Source organism: Camelus dromedarius, chromosome 27 (genome assembly GCF_036321535.1).
Source record: "Camelus dromedarius isolate mCamDro1 chromosome 27, mCamDro1.pat, whole genome shotgun sequence".
NCBI classification, from domain to species: Eukaryota; Metazoa; Chordata; class Mammalia; order Artiodactyla; family Camelidae; genus Camelus; species Camelus dromedarius.
In genome coordinates, this window is record NC_087462.1 from 21484856 (window position 1) to 21512645 (window position 27790).

Below are 27790 nucleotides of genomic sequence, written 5' to 3' on the forward strand. Positions count from 1 at the left end.
CCTGCACATATGGGCAACTGGCTACATTAAACGGAACTGCAAAGCGGTTGCTAGAAGACAAGATTGTTGCCTCCTCTCCCTGCTATTTGCCAAACATTAGGCCAGCTTTCCTTTGGCTCTTGTCTTCTTTCTCCTCTTTAAATACACTGTTTGGCCAAGTCCTGAATGCACTGATCCAAAAGGAAGAAGAGAAGCAAGAATTGCCCAAGGGGGAAATGCCATTTTCCTCTGGCTTGCTGTGTGGCTGGCCTCATGGTCCCGACCGTCGGCGGGAGGGTTAATCGCCTGACTTTCTTGCTCTCTGGGCCTCTGCTGCTGCAGTATGTGATTATTTCAAATGGGATTTAAGAGAAAAAAAAATTTTTATGATGTTTAAGCTCCTGAAACTGTCAGAGGAAGACAGGTCCCAACAAAGTGACTGTCTGTGCGGCTTCTCGTGTCACCACCATGTTCTATAATTGTAAGAAAGCTAGTCGTCATAGCAACTGCCGCACAGGCCCGGCTTCCTCCTGGAGATGCTGGCAAGCAGCTCAGCCCTGCGATCCCAGCCCTTGTGAGGGCATTCGGTTCTCCGAGGGCAGTCGGCTCTCACCTGGGCGACAATCGTGAAGCCCGTTCCAAGTCTCCACCACCCGAACTCAGTTTTACTACGCGCTCGGACAGACCTGGGTTCGAATGCTGGTTCTAGAACCCCCTGGATGTATGATCTCCGGCAAGTCCCCCCACTTCCATGAGCCTCAGTTTCCTCCTTAGTAAAACGGGAATGCCAGCGCCCCCTTCAGAGCGGGGTTGTAACGACTGTGTTCAGGATGTGACTGGCAGAGTGCCCGGTACATGGGAGCCCCTGATATATGTTAGCCATCTTCCCTTTTGCTTTTTCACTGTGAAGAAATGAAAAAAAAAATGCTGAATTAGAGAAGGACGGATGTTTTAATAATCTTTTATTATTATTATTATTATTAATTTTGGTAGCATTTGTAACTAGAAAAACAACTTAGTAAATAGAATTCTAGACTGAATCGTGTGTATCAGGGAGAGAAGAGAGGTGGAAAGAGAAGAGAGAGAGAAAATAAATGAATATTCAGCTAGAGGAAACGGACTTGATTTAAAATTCCTCCAACTTTTTTTTTTTTTAACTGCATTTCTCTGAGGCTAAGAAAAAGAGATCTAAACTCTAAAAAAAGGTTTCTAAACTGAGTAAGGAAACCTGGTTTCTGGCCTTAGTCTCTGGGCCTCACATTTCTCATCTGTAAAATGAGGAAGTTGGGTGGGATGGTCCCCCCAAAGGCTCTTCTGTCTGAGATGTTCTAAGACAGTGGCTGTCAACTAGGGATGATTTTGCTCCCAAGGGACAGTTGGCAATGTCTGGAGACATTTATGATTGTCACCATTCCGTGGACGTGTGTATCTACGCTACTGGTACCTAGTGGGCTGAGGGCCAGGATGCTGTTGAATGTCCTGTGAGGCACAGGACAGCCCCCCACGACGAAGAATTATCCTGCCTAAAATGTCAGCGGTGCCGAGGCTGAGACACCTTGGCTTCGGGTTTTCCACCATGTTTATTGGTTCTGAAAACAGGAATTATGCCACTGTTGCCCCCCACGACATGTCAGATCTGTCGAGTATTCAGTTTCTTATCCTAGCTGTCTCCCGGAGATTTGGAGCCCTAGAAGAATTAGTAAAGGTGAAGACAGAGGACCTCTCACGGTCCTAAGGGACTTAATAAAATATGAGATAGTTGGAAATATGCGATCACTTCTTTCTCCTGCTTAAAACCATTCCGGGGCTTCCCCCGTCTTTCAGGGTGACATCTGGACTCCCTGGTCTACTGTGTCTGGTCCTCAGAACCCCCCCCTCCTTCCTGCCTTCACTCCCCTCTCACCAACCTAAATCACTCCTGGAATCCTGGACACACTCTGCCCTTTCTTGCCTCCACTCCTCCGCGTAACAGTTTCCTCCACCCTGAATGCTTCTATCTCCCCCGTGGTCTAGTGATCACCTTTTCACTGCAAGCCTGGCTCAGCCAACACCTCCTGGGTGAAGCTTGTCCCAGTAGCCGCTCCTCTCTTTCCAGCTGTCAGATGTAAAACTGACCCTTGCTTCCTCTGGGACCTTACTCGTTAGGGAGAGTTTGTCAACTTGACCTCCTCAGTGCAGTCATTTCCTTAGATGTATTTATTCCATGGCCTGTGAAAGCCTGGCCTCTCAAGGACAGACACCACCCTTGATTGTAGAAGAGGCTAAATCCTATTCTGGGACCCTGAAAACAAGAGGTGGTCAGTAACTTTTAAAATAAGAGTAAGAATTAGATGAAAATAGTCAGATGGTATGAACTTCCATTTATCAGATAAGTAAGTTTTACTAAGGGTGTGATGCACAATATAATCAATGAAATTAACACTGCTGCACATTATATATGACAGCTGGTAAGACAGAAAATCCTAAGAGTATTCATCACAGGGAAAAACATTCTTTTCCTTTTCTTTTTATTTTGTACTTATATGGGATGATGGATGTATGCTAAACTTACTGTGGAAGTCATTTGATAATGTTTGCAAGTCAAGTCATTACGCTGTACCCCTGAAGCATAAACGGTGTTGTATGTCAACTATATCTCAATAAAACTAGAAGGAAAAAAAATAAAGTAAGTTTTGGAGACACTGCTTAATCAAATACCCTTCGAAGAGCATTCAGATTGCTGTATAGAGTATATTCTACACAGATAATAGGTTGAAGATAAATAAAATCTGCTTTAAACTAGGAAAAAGGAGTAACACGTGTTACTACAACAGGATAGAAAGGCAAAAACTTAAAAATCTCCCTTCCTCTCCTTTCATAATCCTTCTCACCCAAACTATCCATTGTCTATGTCTGTGCCATCCAGATTGGAAGTTCTTAGCCACACGTGGCTATGTACATTTAAATGACTCAAAATGAAGAAAAAAAATTCAGAGTGTTAATTCCTCAGTCGCACAAGCCACATTTCAAGTACTCAATAGCCATGTGAGCCTAGTGGCTACGTACTGGGCAGCTCAGATTTACAGGACATTTCCATGTTGCAGAAAGCTCTGTTGAACAGAACAGGAATGGCTTCTCATGTTTCTATCCAGAGATATCTTCTTCATGTCAGCACATATGTGTGTGTGTGTGTGTATACATATGTATATATAATATTCGTGTACACATTTGATAATTCTTTTTCATTTTCTCAAATAGGGCCACTTTATATACATTCTTCTAAATCTTGCTTTTTTTTCTCTTAATAATATACCTCAGAGATCTTTCCACTCAGCACACTGAGATTTTTTTGTTCTTGTTAATGACTGTAGACTGAGGATTTTCAAAATCTTTCTCAATCAGTGCCCTATTGTTGTTTTAGCTTTCAGTCTTTCGCTGCTAAGAACTCTGCTTTAGTGAACACACACACACACACACACACACCTTTCATGTATTTTACAAGTATATTTGTAAGATATGAGAACCTTTGTCTAAAAAGCCTCTTGAGAGAGAATGTGAATATTCAATTTTGATAGATTTTGCCAAGTTATCTTCTAAAAATTTCCCACCAATCTATATATCCTCCACCGTGCCTACCAATGCCTTCCTCCCCACGTTGCCAGCACCTGTTTTAGCAAACTTGAAGAGCGTCACCATTCTGAGAGGTAGGAAACGGTGCTTCAGCTTTGTTTAAGTTTGTATGTCTTTCATTATTGGTGAGCTCCAGCCGTTTTCCATGTACCAGTTGACCGTTGACTGCGTCCTTCCTGGAAAACGTCCTACTTGGCTGGACCCCTTGCTGTTCCTTCCTACTGATTTGCGTGGCCTCTTCCAAAAGCTGAGGACTTAGTCACTCTCATTTATCTGGTATTTTCTCAGTTGTCCTTTGCCTTTTCGTTTTGTTTATGGCGTAACTTCTTTCTTAAGCCTGCAGTATTTCTTACTTTTGCTTTAACTCAAATTAATCACAAACTCCGGAAGGCGTGAAGGAAAATATGAGTACACTCGTCTCTATAAAAATCAAGGCTTTCTCCCACCTTAAACACATGTTTTCTTCTGCTACTTTTATGATTTTATTTTTTTATTTTAAAATTTGGATCCATCTGGAATTTGTGAAGAGTAGGGTGGGAGTCCAACTGCACTTCTCTTTGAATGGCAGCTTGCCGGTTGATCTGTGATTATTTGTTAATCCTTCCTCTCTTTGACTTGACAAACCACCTTTTTTAGGCACTGCATTCCCACATGTATTTGAGTTTACTTCTCTGCTCTTTTTTCATCCATGGATCTGAAAATTATTTGCTATTAAAAACTGAGATAATGCCAAATTGTCTCAATTACATAGTTTTATAATACATCTTAAAATCTGCAGACCACTCTTCCCTTATTTCTTTTACTTTCCAGAAACTCCTATCCCATTCTTGCACATTTGCTTTTCCAGATAAATCTTAATATATTTTAGGTCCAAAAAACTCCCGTCAACTTTTTAATTTGGGTTACATGAATTCATAGATTAACTTGAAGAGAAGCAACATCTTTAAAGCATTGAGTCTGTTTAGAAATAAGATTTAACTTTGCATTTGTCGAAGTCTTCTTTTGAGGTTCTCCATGGACCTTTAAAATCACCTTTACAGTTCTTGTTAGATTTATTCCAGAGTGTTTTACTTATGTTTGGTTGGTATTGTAAAAGGGCCCTTTTCTTCTATTATATTTTCTAATTTAATTTTTAAGTTATTATTTATACTTAATACAAATGCCTTTGTATTATGTACAGTTTGTTTGCCACAAGGCAGTTACCAACTTCTCTTGTTGTTTCTAGTAATTTGTTTAAAATTTTGGTTCTTTGGGTTTTCTATGTGTGTATCAATACTAATATTGCATCTTTTTCCTGATATTTAGTCTTCTTACATTATTTCCTCTTTGAAATTCTTGGACTCTTAATGTCATTTTCTTGTCTAATTGCGTTGGTCGTTACTTTCAGATCTACTGCTTCTAGCATTTCACCATTTAGATTTTGACGGCTTTTCCTCTCTAAATGCCCTTTCTGCATTTGTGGAGATGATTATATAGTTCGTCTTCTTTGACCTAGCATTATGGTAAATTACACCGAGAGATTTTTAAATGTTAATTCATTCTTACATACCCTCGTTTGGTATACCACTGAGTTCTGTTTGCTAATATATTATTTAAAATTGTTGCTTTAATAATATTGTGAGGTTATGTTGAGTTTTCTGTGCTTTGTCAGGTAAGGTTATTAGTGTTATGCTGCATTTGTAAAGAGAATGTACATGCTTTTTTCTTTCTCCATGCTCTAGAAAAGTTGAAGGAGTAGAGAAATGTTTCTTTGAGTTTTTTACAAAACAGAAGTAACCCAAAAAGCATCTGGCTTAGTGTTTTGAGGAGAGTGTGGGTAGTTTTCAGTAAATATGTGAAGAATTAATAAACAAATTCCGTGTATACCCAGCTACCTCTCCAAAGCTTTAAAAGATGACATTTTGGAATGCACCTGTTGTCATTCTCTTAATTGTGACTCCCTTCAGTGATTTTTTTTTTCTTGAAGTGCTCCATTCAGTTAATAAATATTTACAGAGTAGCCACCACGTCCCAGGCCCTGAGGTAGGTGGTGTAGGTGATTCACGGAAGTACCACACATGGCGCACAATCTAGTGTTCCCAGGATGCTGGCGTACAGCTACGATTTGAATGTGATTTGAAAGCAACATCATTTATCATTGAATATTAATAGAGCTCGGGGCCCTGTATTTACAGATAAATCTTTAGGCACACATTAGTCATCCTTTGATCTAGAGGACAGCATCTCTCTCCAGGCTGCACACAGTGATGCAGCAAAGTGTCTTTCCTTTCCTGCTCCACTTCTGATGCTAGTCTGCAGGGTGGGGCCACACTGGCCAGCAGGGCGTGGAGCCCATCAGCCCCTTGCCTTACTCATGGGCTTTCTCCATGTGACTCACTTCTTTTTACCCCCCCAGAACTTTAGTCTTCTTAATCTGTAAGATGGAGATACTAATCTTGTTTACTGATATTTAAATGAGACGACATACGTAAGGCATCAAAATCCAGTTGGCACCCCATGAACATAAGTTTATCTCCTTTTTTTTGGTATCTCCCAAAGCACCTAGCTCAGTACTAGGTTGAGAAGAAGACACTCATGGAATGCTTATATAGGTCTGGACTATTTTTAGATCCCTTGGCTGGTTCTCCTACGTCCCAATTTTATCTCCTCCAATTCAGTTTCCACCCATCCAATTTCCATGCCAGCGAATACCAGATGTTAAACACCTGTTGGCTCTCCAGTACAATACACTCTTTTAGTCACGCCCATGCTCCTTCTTGAGCTGCCCTCTGTTTTTACCTTTCAAGCTTCATCTTTCACCATCATGTACCACCCCTCCCTCTGTATCTTTGCACAGACTGTTCTCTCTGCCTGCATCACCCCTCCCCACCGTCTCCTTGGCACCCTTACCCAAGTGCTTTCTTCATCACAGTGCAGGCTTCCTAAAGGCTCTCCTAAGGGCAGAGACCACGTACATGTCACCTCTGCCTCCCCTGTGGCTAGCCCTGAGCCTGCTGTGGACCAGGTGTTCCACCAGTATCTGTTGTCAGTGCATGATCAGTCTCTGGGTTACATGGTAAAATATGAATGAGATTTTCTCCATTTCAGTTCTTTGAGGAGCCCTAGAGAAACCGTTCTTTAAAATATGAAAATAAGGCCAGAAAAATCAATTGCGTTTCTCAGCTGCAGGAGATGACAGAAAAGAGTGAAAAGAGTGACTTTCCTGCGCCTCCCAGGGCAGGGCACTGTGATGGGAAGTTAGAGGCACTTCTCATTTTAACGTGGATTTAAGCGGGGCCCAGGCTGGAACTCTCTGAAACATTCAGCCGCCCACTGCTCGTGAAATTCAGAAGCAGGCATGCTTGAATAGCCCTCCATAGCTCCTTTCTTCTTTTTAGGCATTAATGAGCTGGCTGGGCTGCCTTGCCAATGATTTTACAGTTAAACACCCACGCTCCAAGATGCCTCCTTCAATAAGTGGAGGTGGAGGAAAGGCCAGAAATAAGACAGGGTGACTATTGATGGAGCGCCTTGTGGGTTCCAGGCACGGGGCTTGCTGCATTTATTGTCTCCTTTGACCTTCGTGATTGCTCTGTGATGGAAACATTGCTGCAATCACTCCCTTTGTACAGAAAAATACCAAAAAAGCCAAGAAAACAGAGGATGAGATAGAAGTGGCTCGCCCAGGACAAATGGTTGGATAGAAACCATTTGTGCATCTTCTGAGCAATCAGTTTGTTTTTCTCTTCTGGGCTCTGAACTCTCCTGGACTCTGAATGTTATAACAGATTCTGTTCCTGCCTTTGGTTAGGCTTCTAGAAAACCTTGAGCCAATTTATCACCCCCACTCCTGCTGCAAGTATAGGCACTGTTATAACACCTGCTCTGACCTACGCCCATCCTTGTCCCTTGCATTGACTCCGTTTCTAGTTTCCTCATCTGTAAAATGGGGGCAATAATAATAATAACCCCTACATCAGAAGATTGTCGTGAAGACGTAAAAGGCAAACCATTTAAAGTGCTCAGGGCAGAACTCGGCACACTGGGAACACTTAGTGAATGTTGGTGATTACTAAATCACGCAGTCTGTAAGCTGCCTTAAGTCACTTCTGGAAAAAAGGTAGGGGTGTGATGAAAATAAGATGAATGAAACTAGTTAGATGGCATTTATGTACTTAGCACAGATTTATCCAACACCTACTGCAGTCAAGCCCTGGCAGATGCAGGGGCTACCAAGAGAAATCCTTAAGAGCAGGGCCCCCCAAGAAGGAAACAGCTCAGTCAAAATTCAAGTCCCACCAGGCTTTCTCAGCTGCCATGCTGTTTCCCACCATGGAGCCTGCAGCTGAGAACATTCTGCACTCCGTATCTTCTGTGCCGCTTTATTTTCTGTACCCAGGAAGCAGCCCTGACCTGAACCTCACCCCCAGCACCCCGGTTTCCCGCAACCCTGCCAAGAGCAGCTTTGAATATAGGAAACACGCTGACCCTTCACTCGGGGTCACGATGCCCAGCTCTTTCTGCCAGAGCTGCTGGGAAGACACAGCCGGAGGTCACAGTTGGATAAGCTCACAAAGCGGGGACCCAGATTGCAGCCGCTGTAGGGAGCTCGGTTGAGGGAAGGTGATTTCACTAGGTTCCGAGCCCTGGTCTTAATGCCGTGTGGAGAGGTCCCTGCAGTGTCGCGGGCTGGCCGTGGGTGCATCCTTGTGTGTCTGGGGGTGATTTGCTCATCTTGGTCGAGTCAGAACAGTTTGTGAGATGGGAACTTCCATTATCTGGAGCCAGGGAGCGGGGGCGAAAGGCAAGGGCCTGAAACATGGTTTCCCAGTGAAGCCATGGGAAAGTTAATTAAGGCGGTGACTCAACAAACCGTTTTGATGAAATTAAGAGGTCCAGCCAGGCGTCCTGCTATTTTAGTGACAGGGCATCAAGCAGGTGGCTCTACAGGCAACTTCTTAAGGAATGCATTTCAATAACAGTGACAGCGATAATATCCAACGTTGCTGGGAGCTTTAATCCAGTGTCTCTGGGAGTCCTACCGATATGCCTGGTACTGGGTGTTATGCTTTATCTCGTTTTTGCAGGTAAGGAGACTGAGGCTCAGAGAGGTAGCGCCACCTGCTTAAGGCCACACAGCCAGTAAGTGGTGGAGCAGAGACAGGATCCCAGGCCAGGCCGATGCTAAAGCCTGACTCCCTCGTGCATCACCTGACACTGCCTCCTTTTTAGATGCCTGCGTCCCAGTCTCTGCGTAGCTGAGAGTAGATGCCCCACTGCCTGGGCCCTCAAGCCTTGGACGCCTCTCCTTTTCTTAATAATAAAAATCGTAATCACAGCAGCAGTAAACAAATTTCATGACCTATCTGCTCAAAGCCCAGGTGCCTACACGTTGGGACAGATTTGTAGCTGCCGTGCCTCCCTGTGCAAACAGCAAGGCTCGTGTGACATCTTAATTTACTGGGTTCCACTTTGCGCAAAATAACCCTGGTAAAATTTGTGAGGCCTTCTGGTCTGGACCATTTTTACAAAACGCTGGTGACTGACAACATCGCAGTGGAAGCTCCAGGCCTCTCCTTGCCTGACAGCCCAGGCGGGAGGAAGGTGCGGGTGTTTCGAGCAAATTCCAGAATGAGAAGGCTCCACCTGGCCTGACTGGGAAGGCGGCCATGGGAAAAGTCCCCTCGGTAAGGCAGGGATAATGACGTCTTCATCAGATAGCTGCTGTGTGGACGGGGTAAAGGAATGCGTGTAGAGTCCTGGGCCTGGCTTGTAGCGGGTGCTCAGTGAATGCTAGGTCCTCCTCCTCCAGGCCCACATCCCCGCTCCGGGGAGGACAGAGCTGGGCCTCTCTGCAGCTGTGTTGCAGACACGTGCTCCCCCCTGGAATCCCCCATGCTGCCCTGGACAGTAAGTGTCACAGTGCTCTTGGTGCCCCCCTGGGGCTGGCTCTCCACTTAGCCCCAGACCAGTCACACTCTCCTCCTCACGCTGGACTGTGTCCCCTCCCTCCCAGAACAGATTGGGAGCAAGTCCTCGTTTTGGCCTTTACTGGCTTTGGGATGCTGGACCAATCCCTTTTTGGAGCCTTATTTCCTATAAAAGAGGGTTAAAAAGACTGACTTTACAGGGTCATTGAAAGATTTGGAATGAATGATGAAAGAAAGCATAGCCTTGTCTCTTCTGCCTCCAATTTAAGAACTGGGAAGTTTCACTTATGTGCAGAATCTCTGTCTTTTCTTGAAAATGCAGAAGAGAAGCCATAGGAGGGCCTCATTCCCCGCCTTGACAACAGCTGTCTGGAGCTGAGCAGCTGCTGTCCCTGGGGGATGGGACCTGTTCCCGCCAGGTCCCTCCAGTCCCCACACCTGGCCCTTCACCCTCAGGGTTGTGGTTTGTTGGCTCCGTGCTTGCACATAGTAGGTGATCAAGAAAGGTTGGCTCCTCCCTTCAATAGGTTGTTGAGATCTAAGCACACTGGTTAAGATCTCAGTCCTGCATTTGCCTTTGATTGATCGCCTGATAGAGACACAACCTTGTGAAGGAAGTTCTCAGCCTCTCCAGCCTCTGAGAGGCTTACTCTCAAAGGTCTTCACATCCTCTGGTCCAAGTTGAACACCAGTTTGCACTTTCAAAATGAAAAATACTTCAGGAGGCCAGAGATTTATCTCCTACATAAGCGGACCCTCGTTTCTTCCTTCTAATGATTATGCCAATAGCAAATTAAATTGGGAAATGAGTTATTGCTTTGGAATGTTCCAATTTATTTATTTATTTATTTATTTATTTATTTATTTATTTATTTATTTATTTATTTAGAATGTTCCAATTTAAATTGTGCTTTTTCTCTTTCAAGGGTTCCACTAATATGAATGAATTGCTGGCTGTAGCCGGGACCACGCTTCTATTCGGTTCCTCCCTCCGTGGGGAGGTGCCCTTTTTGGGTTGTGAGAGACTCTTGAATTATTGCTCACATGAAGTTTGAGGCCACAGATGTTTCATTTTCCCTTCCCTTTCAAAAGGCAATTTACTCAGTGGGATTCACTGGGGCCCTAGAGGATGGACTTCTTTAATGGGTTTGGGGGGAGCTTCCACGGGGAGCTGGCCAAACAGTGTGATGCACAATCTTTGTGGTTTGGGATGGAGCGAACCTTTGTATTCCAAACAGCCACTCTGGGAGCAGCCACTCCGGAGGAAGTGGAGCGGGTGGAAGGGACATGCAGCCTTGGGGCTCACATCTGGGTTCAAATGCTGCTTCTCTATTTGTTATTTTAGTTTACTTAGGCAAGTGATTTAGCTTCTTCAGGTCTTATGTTCTTCATTTATACAACAGGAAAAATAAGACATGCCTTATAGGGTTGCTTTTAAGAGTTGTTAATAAGAAATAAAGTTAAATCATCTACCCCAGGTTTAATAATTCTTGAAGTCCATTTTAAGCCTTTCCAGTGAAACCATCCAGGATATGGGAGCGCAGTCCGTCAGCAAAGCCAACTCCTGCCCTTGGAACTGACCCTACCCGAGGAATTAAACAGGGTACAGGCAGTAAACAGAACAGATGCTCAGCCTCCAGACCTGTCCTGCCGTTTTAGGGTTGGCATTTCTACCCAAGAGACAATAACGTGGCGGAAATCATTCTGACACATTCACTTAGGAGCTACTTACTGAGCACGCGCACTGCTTCCGGCCACAGCCAGGCAGGTGATCTGAGCGATCTCGTGTTGCCTTTCAGTGCCTCGGGAGCTAGGGATCATCGTAACTCCCATCTCACAGATGGAGAATCTGAGCCTCAGCGATGTCACAGAACTTGTCTGAGGTCACACAGGCCGTGGGGGAGGAGCTGCGTGTGGACACGTGATGGCCGTCTTCAGCTTCACCCCAATATTTCATAAATCACCACCCCCAAAAAAATCCAATTTCTTTTCTTCTAATCAGTTCAAACAAGCCAACACTAACCCCACGGGTCTTTGTTTCCGTCCGTCTGATTACTGCCATTCACAGCTATGTGCGTGAGTCTGATGAACCCCAAACGAGAGAATGAACTCATTAGAATTAAGTGAACGCAGTCTGTTTGGTATGAAAAAAAAATCATGGAAAATGTGGACCCATGAGGCAGGCAGAGGGCACACGATTTTAGATCCTGAGGTGTGTTTATTCTTTCTAGATCTTGGGACAAGCATCTCTGAGCACCGGCTCTGAGACAGGTGTTGCCCTCAGAGTTTTCACACAGCGATCTCATTTCATCCTCGGAAAGCCGAGGTCCAGGAAACGTAATAAGAGGACCAGAAGGTTGTGGGGTTAGAATCTAGACATGCGGGTTTCTGGCTTCTAAGCCAAGGCTCTGGCTGCCACCTCATTTTTGTTTCTTTATTGAGACAGAACAGACTGATGGAAAGCTATTCCGCCTGAAACATACACAGCTGACCTGAGGACATTCGCAATTGGAGGGTAGATTCGGCTGCTGGGTGCGATTCAGGGTGAGAATGGTGAGCCCTTGACCGTGCCAAGTGGCTGAGGGATCGGCCTGCACACCAGCACCCGTAGACGGACAAGAGCCAGGGGGAAGTTTTGGTGCCAGAATCCTTCCACTCTCTTCTTCCGAGGCTCCCTGCCAACCAAGGAGATCTGTACTTAAGGACGGGCCCCACATGGCAGATGAAGAGCTGCTCTGTTCACCTGGCGGCCAGTAACCTGAGAAGAGCACAGGGGAGCCTGAGGCTCAGGATGGGAGGCCTAAGTGATACCCTAGCTTCGCACCCTACACACCCCAGGAATCTCATGTGATGGATTCTCACCATCCCTGGAGGGCAAATTGAGGTGGAAGGTAGGGGAGAGAGTGTCTGTTCCCAGTTCCCAGTGCGGGGCTCAGCCAGGGATAACCTTGGTCAGGATGCCTCAGGGAGAGGGGAGGGGTGGACAGGAGTCTCCAGGGCGAGTCTGCTGGCAAAGCAGTCTTAGGTGGTGGAACATAATCATTGAAGTGACATCCTTTCACCTTTGCTCGGCTCTGTTGGTTAGGACCAAGTGATAGGCTCCACTCACATCCAGGGACGGGAAAGCGATGGCCCAGGCTCCTCCTGTGCGGGAGAAGCGAGACCTTTACCCGTGTCCTGACCCCGGAGGCGAGGGGTCAGAGAAGTCATGTTCCTGGGGCCAGGGCTCAGGGGCAGGAAGGGACGGGTTAATGATGGGAACCCGGCACCTGCCTCTAAGGCACAGCGTTCGTGGTAAAGCATAGCCATTGCTGTCAGTTCTGAAAAATAAGATCCTCTCCTTTCAGGGGAACCCAAAAGGGGGAGCGTGGGGCGCTGAGGCCACCCTGGGTCAGTGCATCACTGGAAGGGCTCGCAGCGCACAGCACACAGCTGTAGTCGTGACAATATTTCATTACAGGGAAGGGACACAAAGCATAGACAGCAAAGGGAAAAGGTGCAGGGGGTTGAGTCCAGAGGACACCAGGCAGGAGCTTCCGGGGGCCGCTCCTAGTGGAGTCGCGTGGGACACACTCACTTCCCCCAGTGGTGAGCTGGGGGCACACTTATGGAGAGGAACTCGTAAGAGTTTCAGTGTCCGGGGTTTCAGCTGGAGGGCTGGTCACATCGGCACCCCCAGCCTAGCAGGTGCCCGGGTCCCCGACTCCGGAAGGAAGGGGCAGGTGTTCAGCATAAAGCATATTGTTTGTGTAGTTAAGGCACAGTCAGCCCCCCTTGTTAGTTCTGGGAATGGTGGGGGCCCTCCTGATACCCGAGTTCACAGGTGCCAGCCGAGGGCCAGCGTGGCGAGCAGGCCTTTCCAGGAGCCGCAGACTCAGGTCCACCGTGCTAACACTCCATCCTGTGAAAACTGCCCCCAGACTCCTTTCAGGTAGGGTGTGTATGTGTGTGTGTGTGTGTGGAGGGTGGGACGGATGTGGAGGTAGGAGGCTGGGGAGAGAGCCCTTCCTCCTCACGGACAAAAGCAGCAGATTGAGTAGGGGCAGAAATGCTGCCGCCTCCCAGCGCGGCCCCTTCTGTCCGGGGGGAACCCCGCTGAGTGCGCGGCTGTATTATCGGCAGCCGTTGCTTCTCGCCCTTGCAGGAATTACAGGCAGACGCCGAGTGGCTTATCTGGCTCAGAAGCCCCCCGCCGGCATGCCTAGCAGTGCCACACATTGGAACTTGGAGATGATTTCTAATTTTCCAAACCAATTTTGCTGACCTGATTCTTTTTTTTTTTTTTTTTTTTTTTTTTTGATCAACTCTTCTGCCAAGAAAGGGGATTGAGGAATGAAAGTAGCTTAATGGAACGGGCTGTTTGGGCCGCAGGGCTGGCGTCTCCATGGAGATGCGGATGCAGGCTGCGTCTAAACAAGGCTGGGCTGGGATGCAGTGAGGCAGCGCTGTGTCTCGGACTGTGGTGGCACGAGTGTGGATGACCCCCCAGGTGGCGGACACCGCCGGCCCTGCTCTGGGGCCTGGCTCCGGGAGGGCAGAAATGGGTGTGAGCCCTTTGAAGCCCACTCATGTACTCTTAGGGCTGAGCCCCGGCCAAGAGCTGGGCAGGAGGATTGGTGATGTCCAGTCCCTGCCCTGGAGGAGCCCAGGGTGGGGTGGGGTGGGCTGATGGGTCAAGATGTCATGATAACACAGAGCAAGAGGGGACTGTGGCCAGGATGGAGTGCCGGGGAACCGAGGCAGTCCTCACTCCTGAGGGAAAGATCTGGGAAGGCTTCCTGGTGTGTGTGGGACACGCCCTCCAGGGGGAGGACGTGGAAAGTCATGCCAGTAGCAGAGAGCCTAGAACTTTCCGGAACTGGGACTCTAACCGTGTGTGTGTGTCTATGTGTGTGTATGTCTGTGTGATTGTGTGTCTGTATGTCTTTGTGTGTGTCTCTGTGAATCTGTGTGTGTTTGTGTCTACATATGTCCGTGGTGTTGTGTGCATCTGTGTGCAAGTGTATGTGTGTATGTCTATGTATGTCTGTGTGTGAGTCTGTGTGTGTGTATCTGCTCATGGGTGTGTGTCTCCCTGTGTCTCTGTGCATCTGCGTGTGTCTCTGTGTCTGTGTGAGGCTGCCCAGGGCTGTAGCAGCTGGTACTGTGGGACAGGTAAGCAGGGGCAGAGCATGAGGACAGGGCAGCACCGAGGGGAGAAGATGTGTGTTGGATCCAGACAGGCCTGGTTTCTAGGTCTGGCTCGACCACTGATGGCGTGGGAAATCCTGACAACTCCCCAACCCCTGCGATCCTCAGTTTCATCGTCTGAGAAACAGGAATATGGACAGTACCAACATTATGGGACACCGGGTAGGACGGAGTGACGTCATCTCTGTAAAGCGCTGAGTGTCCCACCATCAAAGACAGGAATTCCTTGCTGTCTTCTCTTCAGAAGCCAGAATAGGATTTTGGCTCTTGTCTTGATCTAACTGCAAGCTCCAGGTCACTTGCATCCGAACCTCCTGGACGTGGGTGCAAATGCTGACTTGTGGGAGCCGTGCGAACCAAGGGGACTTGGCTCTCTGAGTGGCGGGCGCGGGGCTCTGCATCTGATCAGTCTCCTTAGGTGGCTCTGATGCTCAGTAAGGTCCCGGACCCAGCGGGCTCACAAGGGATCTTCAGCTGCACGATGAAAGGTTCAGAGGAATAATTTAGGAAGGTCCCGCTGGTGGCCGATGGGGATGATGGCTTGGAAGGGGGAGGCAGGTGGCCCATGGCTGAGGTGCTTTTCTGCCCCATCGACATGAGTCACCAGCAAATGCTTTAAATAGTAGGACCCTCAGGCCCTCGGAAGCCCAAAGACAGAAGCCATTGCCCTGTCCCCGAGGGACTATTAGTGGGTCGGGGAGGACAGGTTGCAGATGATGGTAACACAGCGTGACACCTGATGGTCCTCGTGCTGAGGAAATAACAACCCATTTCAGCTCTAATGATGCGCGGTTGTGAGGATGACAGTGGCAGCAGTGAGAAGTGTCAGTTTATCACTTTTGCATTTACACGGCAGTTTGCCATTTGCATTACTCATCTTGGTTGTACCTCCTGACAGTTTTGTGTGGATTAGCGTAATGACTTGGGGCCATTTTGCATCGTGTTGCTAAAACCTGCCTTGCTCTGGGGTGGTCTGGACGAGGCACGTGACGACGTTCCACGTGATCAGAGAAAGTTGGATGGGCCACCAATGGCTGAAATGGGGAGGGACAGAGGGCCCCAGGTTTAGGCAGGGATGCACGTGGCCGTGCAAGGAGCAAGAGTGTGAAAACGGACTCGAGATGGTGGCTGGATTCTCATGGATTTGTTCACAGAATGGTTCAGTACATTTTTAATAAAAATAAACTCTAATGTAGTAATAGATTTATTGGCAGTAGAACACATGGTTAGTGGGCAGACTTCTGACTCAGACAGACCTGAGTTCAAATCCTTGCACCTGCCTCATATAGGTAAAGTCATTCCACCTGCCTCTGGTAGAGGCATCTGTAAAATGGGCCCAGTGATAGTACCTTCCCCACAGAATTGTGAGGACACAAAGTGATGCACTGCGTGGGTGCTGCCCCTGGATGCTGACTAAGGTCCTTACCTCGGGCCGGGCCTCTCCTTGAGGATCCCCGGGCGCTACCACATTCTGCTTTAACAACAGCTGGTGTGAGGTGGCCACGGTCACCTCCATTTTGGAGAGAAGTAAGCGGAGGATTCTGAAGGGCGAGCAGCTTGTCCAGGGACACAGCAAATAAGTGACAGAGCTGGGCTTCCAGGGTAGACAGTCAGGTTCCAAAAACTCCGCTCCCTTCACTGCCCGGTCCTGGGGAGAGGCCCAGGGAACCCGGGTGTCATGTGGGCAGAATTTATGGATTCCGAGACCCCTCGCACTTTCCGCTCAAGCCCCATTGTCAGGATCTCTGGGGCTGAGCCAGGCGCCAGGCGCCAGGCGGCCTCATTCTGTCTCTGGAGGTTCCAGCTGTCACATACAAAAGACGAATGTCTGTCGGGCGGCTCTGTTTTTCTCTCCCCACAAAGTTTAATTTCCCCGATGTGAGTGGTTCTATTGCTTTGAGGTTTCCAGGGTTTGCATTCTTCCTAAAGAAGGGTGGTTTATTGGGTGTTGTGGGGCCGAGATGCTACAGTGCATGGATGTTAATGGAGTTGATGTTTCCTGGCGTAAGGAGGGTCCTAGATCAGCGTCCTGACTTGGCAGATGGTGGGAGGGTTTTTGTTTTTCTCTTCCCTCTTTCTAACTCCCGGGGTTTCATGTCCATGGTGACATGTCCTCCCAGAAGAAGTTTACAGCACACTTCGCTTTGCTTCATTGCATTTTTGCAAGCAAATGCAGATGCAGGGCTGAGAAACACTTATCAAAAGGCTGGTTAAGGTAGTTTTTGGGATTGAGGGCTTCAGAATCAGGTATTCCAGAGTTCTGATCAGGCCCTGTTACTTCAATAACCACTTGGCCTCAGATAAGTTACGCTGCGCCTGTGTGCCTTAGTGTGCACAGCTGTGAAGTGGGGATAATAACGAGACACTCTGGGACAAGTGTCTCTGGGAGCTGTGAGCAGACAGGGCAGTGGCCAAATATCACCTGAAGACGCTGGGGAAGAGAAGAGCTTGTACTGGATCTGGGATGAGCAGGGACTTGATGGACTGGGAAGGGGAAGCTGGCCTTCCGGGCAGAGGGACCAGCGGGTGCAAGAACTTGGAGGTGGGGGAGACGAGGGTGCAGTCAGACAGCGGAGAGATGGGGTTGGGCGGAAGGGGCAAATCGAGGTTCCATCGGGAAGAACCTTGTCTGCTCTGGAAGGAGTTCAGACTTGACCCCGTAGGTGTGACAGCTCATTCACCTGGGAAGCAGCGTGACCAGGGTGGCTTGTTAGAAAGTCTGGAGTGGTCTGGAAGCCGGGAGACTGGAGCTCAGGGGAGCAACGAGGAGGCCGCTGCAGGCAGGGGTGGGTGATGCTGGTCTGACCCAGGGAATTATGATGAGGATGGTGGAGAGAGATCAACAAACCACGCTAGAGGCAGAAGCTCCAGGCGCTGGGGGCTGACTGGGGTGGGGCTTGGGGGGAGAAGCGAGGGATGGTAGGGATGTCTGCGGGAGATCAAGCTACAAAGATGGGTGGGCAGAACTGCCTCCCACCACAGCTGAGGGGAAGACACCAGGCTGGTTCTGGCTTGGTGAATCCAAGGTGGCCTGGAGGCATCTCGACGCATTGTCTACATTTATCTTTTACTAAATGAGGGACCTTAGGCAAGTCAGTTAACCTCTCAGAGCCTCAGCTTCTCCATCAATAAAATGGGGATAAGAGACTAAGGGTGGTGGGGGAGGGTACAGCTCAGTGGTAGAGTGTGTGCTTAGCATGCACGAGGTCCTGGGTTCAATCCCCAGTACCTCCATTAAAAAATAAATTAACCAAAAAAAAAAAAAAAAAAAAGAGAGAGACTAGGGGTGGAAAAGAACAGAGGCTTCAGTGGCCCATCCCTCATGAACGCAGCGTGGTTTGGGCCATGTTGCATGTCTGTTTGTGTGTCTGGGAAGAAAGTGTGTGTGTGTGTGTGTGTGTGTGAATGTGCCCCAGTCTTAATTCACTTCAGCACTTCAGTTCAGGAAGTGTTTACGGGCCCCCCCTGGGGGAGGTACAGAGCCGGGCACAGAGGAAAGGATGAGACTGGGGGCTGCCTGAGGCGCTCCCAGTGCAGGCAGGGATCAGGGATGTGAAGAGGCATCGGGGAGGCGCAAGCAGGCCTGGGTACAGAGCAGGGCGGGATCAGGTGTTTGGGGAACGGGCCTCTGGGCTGGACCAGGAGGCTGATGAGGAAGGCGGGGAGGTGTCCCAGGCCTGGGCCAAGGCCCAGAGAAGCATGACAGCAGGAGCTCTCAGAGAGCTGGGGTGGGAGGAGGGGAACCTGTGAGCTGGGGAGCACTGGCCTGAGAGGCTAGAGGGTGGCAGGTGGAGGTCAGGCCGAGCTGGACGTTCCCCGGAAAGCACTGGGCTGTTCGCTGGAGGAAGCCCCTCTCCTGGGCAGGACAAGGGTGATCTTGGTCTCTAAAGTCCTACAGGGCCTTGCCCCAGTGCTCTCTCCCCCTTGTCCCATTCATCTCAGGCAGACTGCTCCTTCCTGGCCCACTAGGACCCCGAGCTCCTCTTCTTTTTAGGGTCTTTGGGGCTGCACCTCAGTCTAGGGTATAGCTGCTTCTGTGGGGCTCCTTGTCCCCCCACCACTCACCCGATCTGAGGCTCCCCTCACATGCGCTGTTCCAGATCCCGCTCAGGTCTCATTTTGTAATATTTATTTGGTGATCTGCTTGTTCGGCGTCTGACCCTCACCCTGCTGTAAGCTCCCCAGGCGATGGCTGTGTGGTGGCGTCTGGCTCACAGTGGGCCCTTTAATAAACGTGCTGAGTGAATGAACGGATGAGCAGGGAGGCAGGCAGCAGGGAGAACCACATCTCTAAGGAAACACTCAAATCCAGCGCCGAGAGCTGGTTTATTTCTAGTCCCGGGCTGTTACATTCAGGAGGCAGAGCCAAGAGCTTTAGAACGTCTCCAAGCAACCAGGTTACATAAACCCCGTCAATCAGCCTTGATGTGCGGCCGGCTCTCACGTTCAGGGGTGCTCAGTGCGGAAGTGAGGGCTCTCCCCCGGGTCCTCTGAGGCTGCCCCACCACACTGGGAGCTTTGGGGCTGTGACCAAGCACTAGGACTTCTGACTTCCACGAAATCTAATCTGTCAGAAAGGGAGGAGGCTAGCTGCAGGATGCCCCTGGAGATCCGCCGTCAAGAAAAATCTCACCCTGGAACCAATCAGAAGCCTCAGTCTCCCCATCCCACCCACCCAATAGCCAATACTGACTCAGTCATTAAGAATAGGAGTCCAGACCCAGCTCAAACGTCGCCCTTCCTCCCCAGAGACAGCTTTTTTCTCCTTCCCTTTCATGTCACTCTGCTCACCTCCCAGGCCTCCTTAAGCCATCGACCCCTTCCACCCCCACTGCCCCAGGTCTGACCTCGGCGTCTGGGGCATGCCCTAGTGCATCAACCTCCCCACTGGCCTCCCTGCCTCCAGCCTTGCCCCTGCAAACCTGCATCCCTGCTGCCCCCAGAGACATCTTTCCAAACAATTTTGATCCTGTCACTTAAAACCTTAACATTTGGGGATGGGTAGAGCTCAGTGACACAGCACATGCTTAGCATGTTTGAGGTCCTGGGTTCAATCCCCAGTACCTTCATTAAAAAAAATAATAATAAAATAAAACCTTAACCTTTAACCTTCTGCTTAAAACTTCAAGGGCTCTCTGTCACCCTGGAGGTAAAACCCAAGTTTTAGCCTGGTCCTTCCTTAACTATCCTCCTCCCACCTACCCATTGCCCCAGGCTCATCTCTCCCTGAATTGCATCCTCAGCACCAGCCACAGTCCTTTATTAGCACAGGGAAGGGCTCTTACCACTGAGGAAATTACAAGGGTTTTAGCTCTGTGCCAGGGACCAGGAACCAGACTAAATATATATTTATATATTCCTTATATCACGATAGCACACCATCCTAAAGCTTCACACACACGCACGTGCACAGGACTTTTCTCACGGACAGCATCTGTCCATAGGATTCAGACAGACATCTCCCATATCCATCCGGGTTTCAGAGACTGCACGTACGGACCGAAGGCAGGCCAGCTGAGGCTGGGTGATTCTCAGTTTTGTTTTCCTCCAGGTCACCATCCTCGTCAGCCTGGCCCTAGCCTTCCTCGCCTGCATCGTGTTCCTGGTGGTTTATAAAGCCTTCACCTATGACCACAGCTGCCCAGAAGGGTTTGTCTATAAGGTAAGGGGCTTCTGGCAGGGGACTGGCTCTGGGTGACTGTCAACTTCAACTAGAGGGTTTACCCATGTCTTCTTGTCATTGGCATTCAAATTCTAGGTATGGCAAGCTCCCTTACAGACCGTTTAAAATGTAATAGATGTCTGGAGAAAGTAAAAACACTAACTCAGAAAGACACATGCACCCCAATATTCATAGCAGTATTATTTACAATAGCCAAGATATGGGAGCAAACTAAGTGTCCACCGATGATGAGTGGACAAAGGCGATGTGGTATACGTATCCAATGGAATACCACTCGGCCATAAAAAAGAATGAAATTTTGCCATTTGCAGCAGCATGGATGGACTTAGAGGGTATTATGCTAAATGAAATAAGTCAGACAGAGAAAGACAAATTCTGTATGATATCACTTATATGTGGAATCTAAAAAATACAGCAAACTAATGAACATAACAGAAGAGAAAAAACCACAGATATGGAGAACAGACGTGGTTCCCAGTGGGAAGAGGAAAGGGGGTGGGAAGGCAGGGGTAGGGGATTAAGAGGTACAAATTACTATGTATAAAATAAATAAGCTACAATGATATATTGTACAACACATGGAACATAGCCAACATTTTATAATAACTATACGTGGAGTATAACCTTTAGAAATTGTGAATTACGGTTACATACCTAAAACTTACATAATATGGTAAGTCAACTATACCTCAATTAAAAATACTTTATGCACTCAATAAAGGCATTGAATGATGTAAAAAAAATCAGTATAAAGAAATGTGTAAGTAACACCAAAAAGAAATTGATGGTGGCGGTCTAAAATTATTTTCGTTCTTTCTAAAAAGTTGTATACTCAAAATAAATTTTGATATGCAGTTTAAAAATTTACAATAAAAAAAGTCAAATGTGTCTGGCAAGGAGTTTTCAGGCTTGCATGAAGAACTTGGTCTCCAGTAGGCTGTCGAGGGTCTCCTCCCAGACAGCGCCCACCAGAGTGCTGGCGTCAGGGGGTGGGCTGGCTTTGGACCACACATCCACAGTCAGGGAGCGCTCGCTCCCGCTCCAGATAGACTGTCCCATGATCAGAGCGCTCTGCCTTGGTGTGGGTCTCCCTGGTTTGATGGCTGGTTCCTCATCCCTGCAGACACGTGAAGACAGGGTGTGGTGCTTCTGAGGTCCCCCCACCCCCGGACCTGCAGCCAGCCCCTTCCCGACTCCCTGACTGGGCTCCTCCCTCTGAACTGGCTGCATGCCCCCTGGGCATCCCCTCGCACCTCTGAACCTCAGTTTCTCGCCTGTAATGGATGCTAATAATGTCTGCACACAGGATTCTTGTGAAGCCTTAAGGAGAGAATTTAAGTAAAATCAGCCAGCCAAGGGCCTCTAGCTCAGGGCTGTCAGTGTTAGTGGTAATAAAGACAGACTCTGGTTCAGAGCCAGCACAGCTGATGCGAACACTTACACGTGACCATTTACTGAGCACCCGTTGTATGTCATGCTCTTTCCTAGACATTTGCATAAACAGTACCTCAGCTGAGCTGTCCACCCCCTGAAAAATAGTTTTTATTGCCCCCATTTTATATCTGAGGAAACAGAGATTAAGAGTGTTTTCTTAAGAGACTTTTTCCAAGACATCACAAGCTGTTACCTTTCAAAGTGAGGGACTCAAATAGGGGACGTTCTGCCTTAAAACCACATGTCTTTTGGTTCCGCCACACGACTTCCTAAGACGACATTCTTCATCGTTAGACGTTGAGGTTCTGAAAACTTGTCAACAGCTATCAACAGGGGACAGTGGAATAAACTATGATGTATCCACACGGTGGAATTCCCAGCAACTGTGAAAATGAGTGAAGGGGTATGGTCTCCAGACATGGATGCAGAATCCCCTCCTGGATAATAAGGAAGAAGCAAAAGTGCGACCTTTGTGTGCGAAGAGGGGTGGTGAAGGATATTTGCTTATATTTTCAGAAAGATATTCTGGAAGGATAAATTTAAAAACTAAGAAAAATAGTGACTTGGGTCGGGGGAGCATCAGGGAGGGAAAGGAGGGGACAAGGATGAGGAGAAGGGCTCCTCCTGGTATAGCTTGCTATACATCTGTCCTGGATGTATGCCACTGTGTGACATATTTTTTTTTTAAATAGATAAATAAAAAGTAATTCCTGAAACTAAAAACAAGCTCAAATCTAGCTGTATGTCAAGTTGGGGACATAAACTTACCAAAAAAGTAAATATTCCAAAAGACTAGAGAACACAGGATATTAACTGCACAAGCAAACTGCAATATATTCTTAGGGCACAGAGAGCTGCGGAGAAATTGTGTTCATTTCCTCTGACTGTTACTCATGATACTGCTGTTATTTTGATAATTGATAGATACTGTACAATTATATCAATGTTGTTAGGAACCAAGGCTTTTGATATAAAAGAGTTACAAGTAGAAAATTAAGGGAATAAAATAGAAATTGTCTCCAAGCACAGAGAAGCAACTGGGAGATGAGTGAAGCAGCCAGCTAAAGCCCTCACAATGCTGTGTCCGCTGTAGCTGCACCATCAGTGAGCAGAAGCTGTCCATTTTGAATTAGAATTAGCACCAGTTTCTTTTTCTCTTTCTTTTTCTTTCTCTTTCTTTCTTTTTTCTCTTTCTTTCTTTCTCCCTCCCTCCCTTCCTTTTTCTTTCTTTCTCTTTCTCTTTTTTTCTCTTTTTGTCGTCCTTCTTTCCTTTCTTTCTTTTTCTTCCTTCCTTCCTTCCTTCCTTCCTTCCTTTCTTTCTTTCTTTCTTTCTTTCTTTCTTTCTTTCTTTCTTTCTTTCTTTCTTTCTTTCTTTCTTTCTTTCTTTCTTTCTTTCTTTCTTTCTCTTTCTCTCTTTCTCTCTTTCTTTCTCTTTCTCTCTCTCTCTTTCCTTCGTTCGTTCGTTCGTTCCTTCCCTCCTTCCTCCCTCCCTCCCTTCCTACCTTTCCTTTCTATTAAGGTATAGCTGACATATAACCTTATATTAGTTTCAGGTGTACAATGTAATGATTTGCTATTTGTATATATTGCAGAATGACCACCACTGTAAGTCTAGTTAACATCCATCACCCTACATAGTTAACAAATTTTTTTTTCTTTTGATGAGAACTTTTAAGATCTACTCTCTTGGCAGCTTTCAAATATGCAACTCAGTTTTAGTCACTCTAGTCACCCTGCTGTACATTCCACCCCCTGACTTGCTTATTTTGTAACTGGAAGTCTGTACCTTTTGACATCCCCTTCACTCATTTCTCCCACCCTCACTCCCCGCCCCTGGGAACCGTCATTCTAGTCACATCAAGTTTATTTCTCCTGGCTTCAAGGAGGTGGCAGCTTTGATGGTGGGGATGGCGGTGGTGTTGGGGAAAGCCTGCTGAGCGCCAGGTGCCATCACCTGCCCTCTGGGTGACAGCCCCATGTGGCTAGGTCCCCCCAGGTGGGGTGGCTGGGTTGCAGGGCTGATTGGAAGCTATCCACTGAGCTCCGGCTGACCCTTGTCTCTTCCTTCCCCAGCACAAGCGCTGTATCCCGGCCTCCCTGGATGCTTACTACTCATCTCAGGACCCTAGCTCCAGAAGCCGCTTCTACACAGTCATCAGCCACTACAGTGTGGCCAAGCAGAGCACTGCCAGGGCCATTGGGCCGTGGCTGTCAGCCGCTGCTGTCATCCACGAGCCCAAGCCGCCCAAGACCCAGGGCCATTAGAGGCTCACCCCCAGCCAGAAGTGGGGGGGCGGAGAGGGGGACCCCCGCTGGCTAAGCCAAGCTCCAGTTACAAGACAACACTGTACTCCTGGGATTTGGGGGCGGGGGCGGGGGCCGGGGGTGGGATGGGGGGGAGCTCACCGAAAATATCGCGCACTGGAGTTGTCCGAATCGGTATTTCTTTTCGTCCTTCGGTATTGTTGATCCGTCCCCGAGTCAGGCTCATGTACAAAGGCATGTTTCGTGTTGACTGTTCCCATGTAAGATATTTTCAAAGCCACTGCTTTTCATTTGTTAGGAAAATCTAAAAACAGAAAAGGAAGGAAACAAAGGGTTAGACTGGCCGTATCTGGAAGATGTTGAAGGGAGGTTAAGGCCACAGACGCTCTCTGGGCTTGGCTTCTCGGATGAGAAACGGTAGCCGCAGTGTGGGCTTCGGACGGGACAGAACTGGTGAGTGATGCGGGCCGGGCTGCTCGCCTGGCCCCGGGTCTGCAGGGGAGGAGCACCGGAAGGTGGGCGCTGCCGAGTCGGAGAGGACTGGTTTCGGCGTCTGTCACCCCAGGATGCAAACCACCCAGAGTGAAGAGCCCCCACCACGGTGTGTCGTGCAAGGTTAGCCCACACCTGTCCGCCTGGGCGTCCGAGCTGGGGCCGGGGCCGACGCACGGGGCCCGGGCATGTGCACTCTTAGCAAACATCGCGCAACGGGCAGGCTTGCTTTCTTTTCCGTGTGCTTCTTGCCCTACGCCTGGGAACTGCCCATGGTTAGGAGACGGCAGGGGTAGAAAGGGAAGGAAGGAAAGGCTGCAGGAAGAAGGGGGTCACAGCACAGGCCTGTGACGTTTGGCCCAGCTATAAGCATGGGCACCCAACTTTAAAAATTTCATCTATTTGCTGTTTCCCAGAGCGCTGATGACACCAGGATGGAGAGTAAGGCCATGACCGGGAGCCTCTGGTGACAGCCAGGGAGGGCTTTAGATCGGGGCCGCAACAATGCGAGTCATTTCTAAAGGAAACTGAGGACTGTGGCCGTCCTCTGCCCACTGCATCGTGTTGACAGGGGACACCCCAGTCTGGTTCTAGGAGCACTTGACCAGGAGGTGGCATCGGGCATTGTCCAGGCCTCCCACTGGCCTGGACCCACATCAGGCACTCCCATGCGGCCCTCCCGAAAACATTTTGGGGAGGCCCACCCCATGGAGCGTCGGCCCCAGGCTCAGCAGGGCCAGAGCTGGCTGGAAGAGTTGACTGACTATTTGAGATATGGTACTGCTTCCTCGTGAAGCTGGAACAGGCCATTCAAAGGACATCTTTTCCGTGGCTTGCTATGTTGCTGACATCATCGCACACAGCAGCTGGGTAATAAGGCTAGCATAGCTCAAACTGTTCTGCTAAAAGCAATCATCTGACTTTTCCTCCCTCCCCCGCCCCACCCTCCAGTCACCTCGAGTCACCTGTAAATTCATTTGTCATCCCAAGCGGAATAACAAATTGTCCCTAGCAAAACTGCTGAGCGCTTTCTAATTTCGTGGTGTATTTTTGTCAGTAGGTAGCAGAGGCTGAAATATTTTTTGGTGTAATTCTTGAACTTTTCTGACAGGAAACAAATAAAGATAGATGTGTCTGAGAGCCTTGACCCTCCCTTGCAATTTTCTCTTATCTTCTGCTTAATGAGCTTGGGTGGGAGGGGGGAGATGCTGGACGGTGGTGTTCCCCGAAGACAGGGTGAGCGCTGGGGGCAGAGTGTCCTGTTAGGCTGGGGCTGGTACTGGACTGTGGGGGAACCTCCATCCTCAGCCTGTGGGGTCTGAAATGATGCTGAGGTCAGAGGAAAGGACCAAAAGAGGCACCTGGCTATTTGTCTTGCATCCCAACATCCTTCATCCCGTGAGTATCTGCTGGGCACCTACTGGGGGCCAGGCTGTGCTGGGCACGGGGCATTCAGCCATGAACGACACACAGTCACTCCCTGAAGCCTGGAGGTGGAGTCAGACGTGGAAACAGACCTTGGCAGAAGAGTCTGAGGGTGCCATTGACAGAATACATTTGGCTGTTAGCCAACAGCAGGAGGAGGAAGACGATGAGAGATGAGTGGGGCCCTTCACATAATAAGCTCATTGAAGCATATTCTAACCTTAGCAGATAGGAATTATTTATCCCCACTTGACAGATTAGAAGACTGAGGCTCAGAGGGATGGGGAGATGCCCTAAGGCTATAGCAGAGGAACTGAACCCAGGTGTGTGTGCTGCCTTGTCGCCCTCAAATGCTTCCATAGGACCCCGAGCAACGCTGTCAAGGTTCATTCCTCAGAAAGTGAAATCATAGTTGTAAAAGTGAACTGGCTTCTATCCTCAGCCTGAACTCAGTATCAGCGGTTGATGTTGAGGGGAGCAAACACTCAAATGCACCTGGCTGCGTGCAGCGTACTGAGCGCTTGATGTGCCCTGGTTCACGTAACCCTCCTGCCAGCTCCGTGAGGTCGGTACCCCCGTCATCAGCATCACTGTCGTCACGTCGTCATCACCCCCATTTTGAGAAGAGGGAACGGAGGCTCGGAGCAGTGCGACACCTCCACACAGGACAAAGCAGTTAGGACGCAGCCGGGCCGTGATTTCAAGCCACACGTTTCAGGACCAGCATCTCAACCACCGTGCCGGTCAGCTGTAACCGCTCATCTCTGCCTTCTGCTTGCGAGTTTCTAGTTTGTGTTCACAGCTCTTCTCAAACTCAGATGGCAGGCCGTTGAGGGAAGAGCCAGGATGGCCTCTGGGCAGAGCTGGAGGCTGAGGCCCCAGGCTCATGGCTTCCCTGGTGGTGGAGGCCGTTCCCAGAAAGCTGGCAGGAAGGAGGAAGGACGGTGGACCAGTTCCTGCCCTTTGGGGCTGCTGAGCACACACGGACCCCTGTAAGGCCTTAGACTCCAGCCTCGGTTCAGGGCCCACTGAGCGGCAGAGGTGGGGCCGGGATCTGGGCTGGGATCTGGGCCGGCCTCCCACCCGCAGAGGCGGGCTGATCCATACGCCCAACGCGTAAACACCCACTATTTTTCTCAATTATACGAAGTCAGCTAAAGATTTAATGAACACATGTTCAAACATTCTGTCATAAATGGATTTGCCACTCCATTGCCTCAAAAAATAAACCGAAGCTATCTTTCCTCTGGAGTGAGCAGGCTCTGGGAGTATCACTGTCAGGAAGGGAGCCCGTCAGGGACAGGACACGGGGACAAATATTTCTGTTTTTCCAGGGTGACCCTGAGGCCACATGCTATTCCTGGCAGACTCAGAATTTTCTCATCAGAAAAAGGAAGGATGCCTGCCTCCTCCCACGAACATCCAGGGAGCGGGGAGGTTGGTTCTAGAAGAGTTTCACCAGAGGGAGTTTGGTCAGCGAACAGCGGCTTTGGGTTTGAAGGATGGGGTTTCACAGGGCACTGCTGGCCGACAGAGAGCCAGGGGCGCCAGGAAATGAGGACAAAAACAGCACCTTGGTTCGTAGAATAAGCTCTGTTTGTGGCTTTTGCATACTTTTTACTCTGCCCACCAACAGTGGGAACCTCTCTCAAGATGCTCAGTCTATGACAGGGGAAGCAGGATGGCAGGTGTGCAGGAGAGGAGGGAGGTCGGTTCTCAGGAGGGAAGAGCGTGTCAGCCGGGTGTCAGCCCCCGGTTCTGAGAGGAACTGGGCTTAGAACTGGGCCTTGAAGGACCGGTTACA

General features: G+C 48.8%; 1 protein-coding gene across 1 annotated transcript in view; it reads left to right on the top strand.

Annotated features, from left to right (window-relative positions):
- The window catches only part of NSG2 (neuronal vesicle trafficking associated 2), a 48882-nt gene extending 24727 nt beyond the window's left edge, over positions 1-24155 (top strand). Inside the window, exons 4-5 of the mRNA XM_010980414.3 lie at positions 20239-20349; positions 23878-24155. Of these exons, the coding sequence (XP_010978716.3) occupies positions 20239-20349; positions 23878-24069 (303 nt within the window). The 3' untranslated portion in view covers positions 24070-24155. The remainder of the gene's footprint in view (positions 1-20238; positions 20350-23877) is intronic.
- The last annotated feature ends 3635 nt before the right edge of the window (positions 24156-27790 follow it).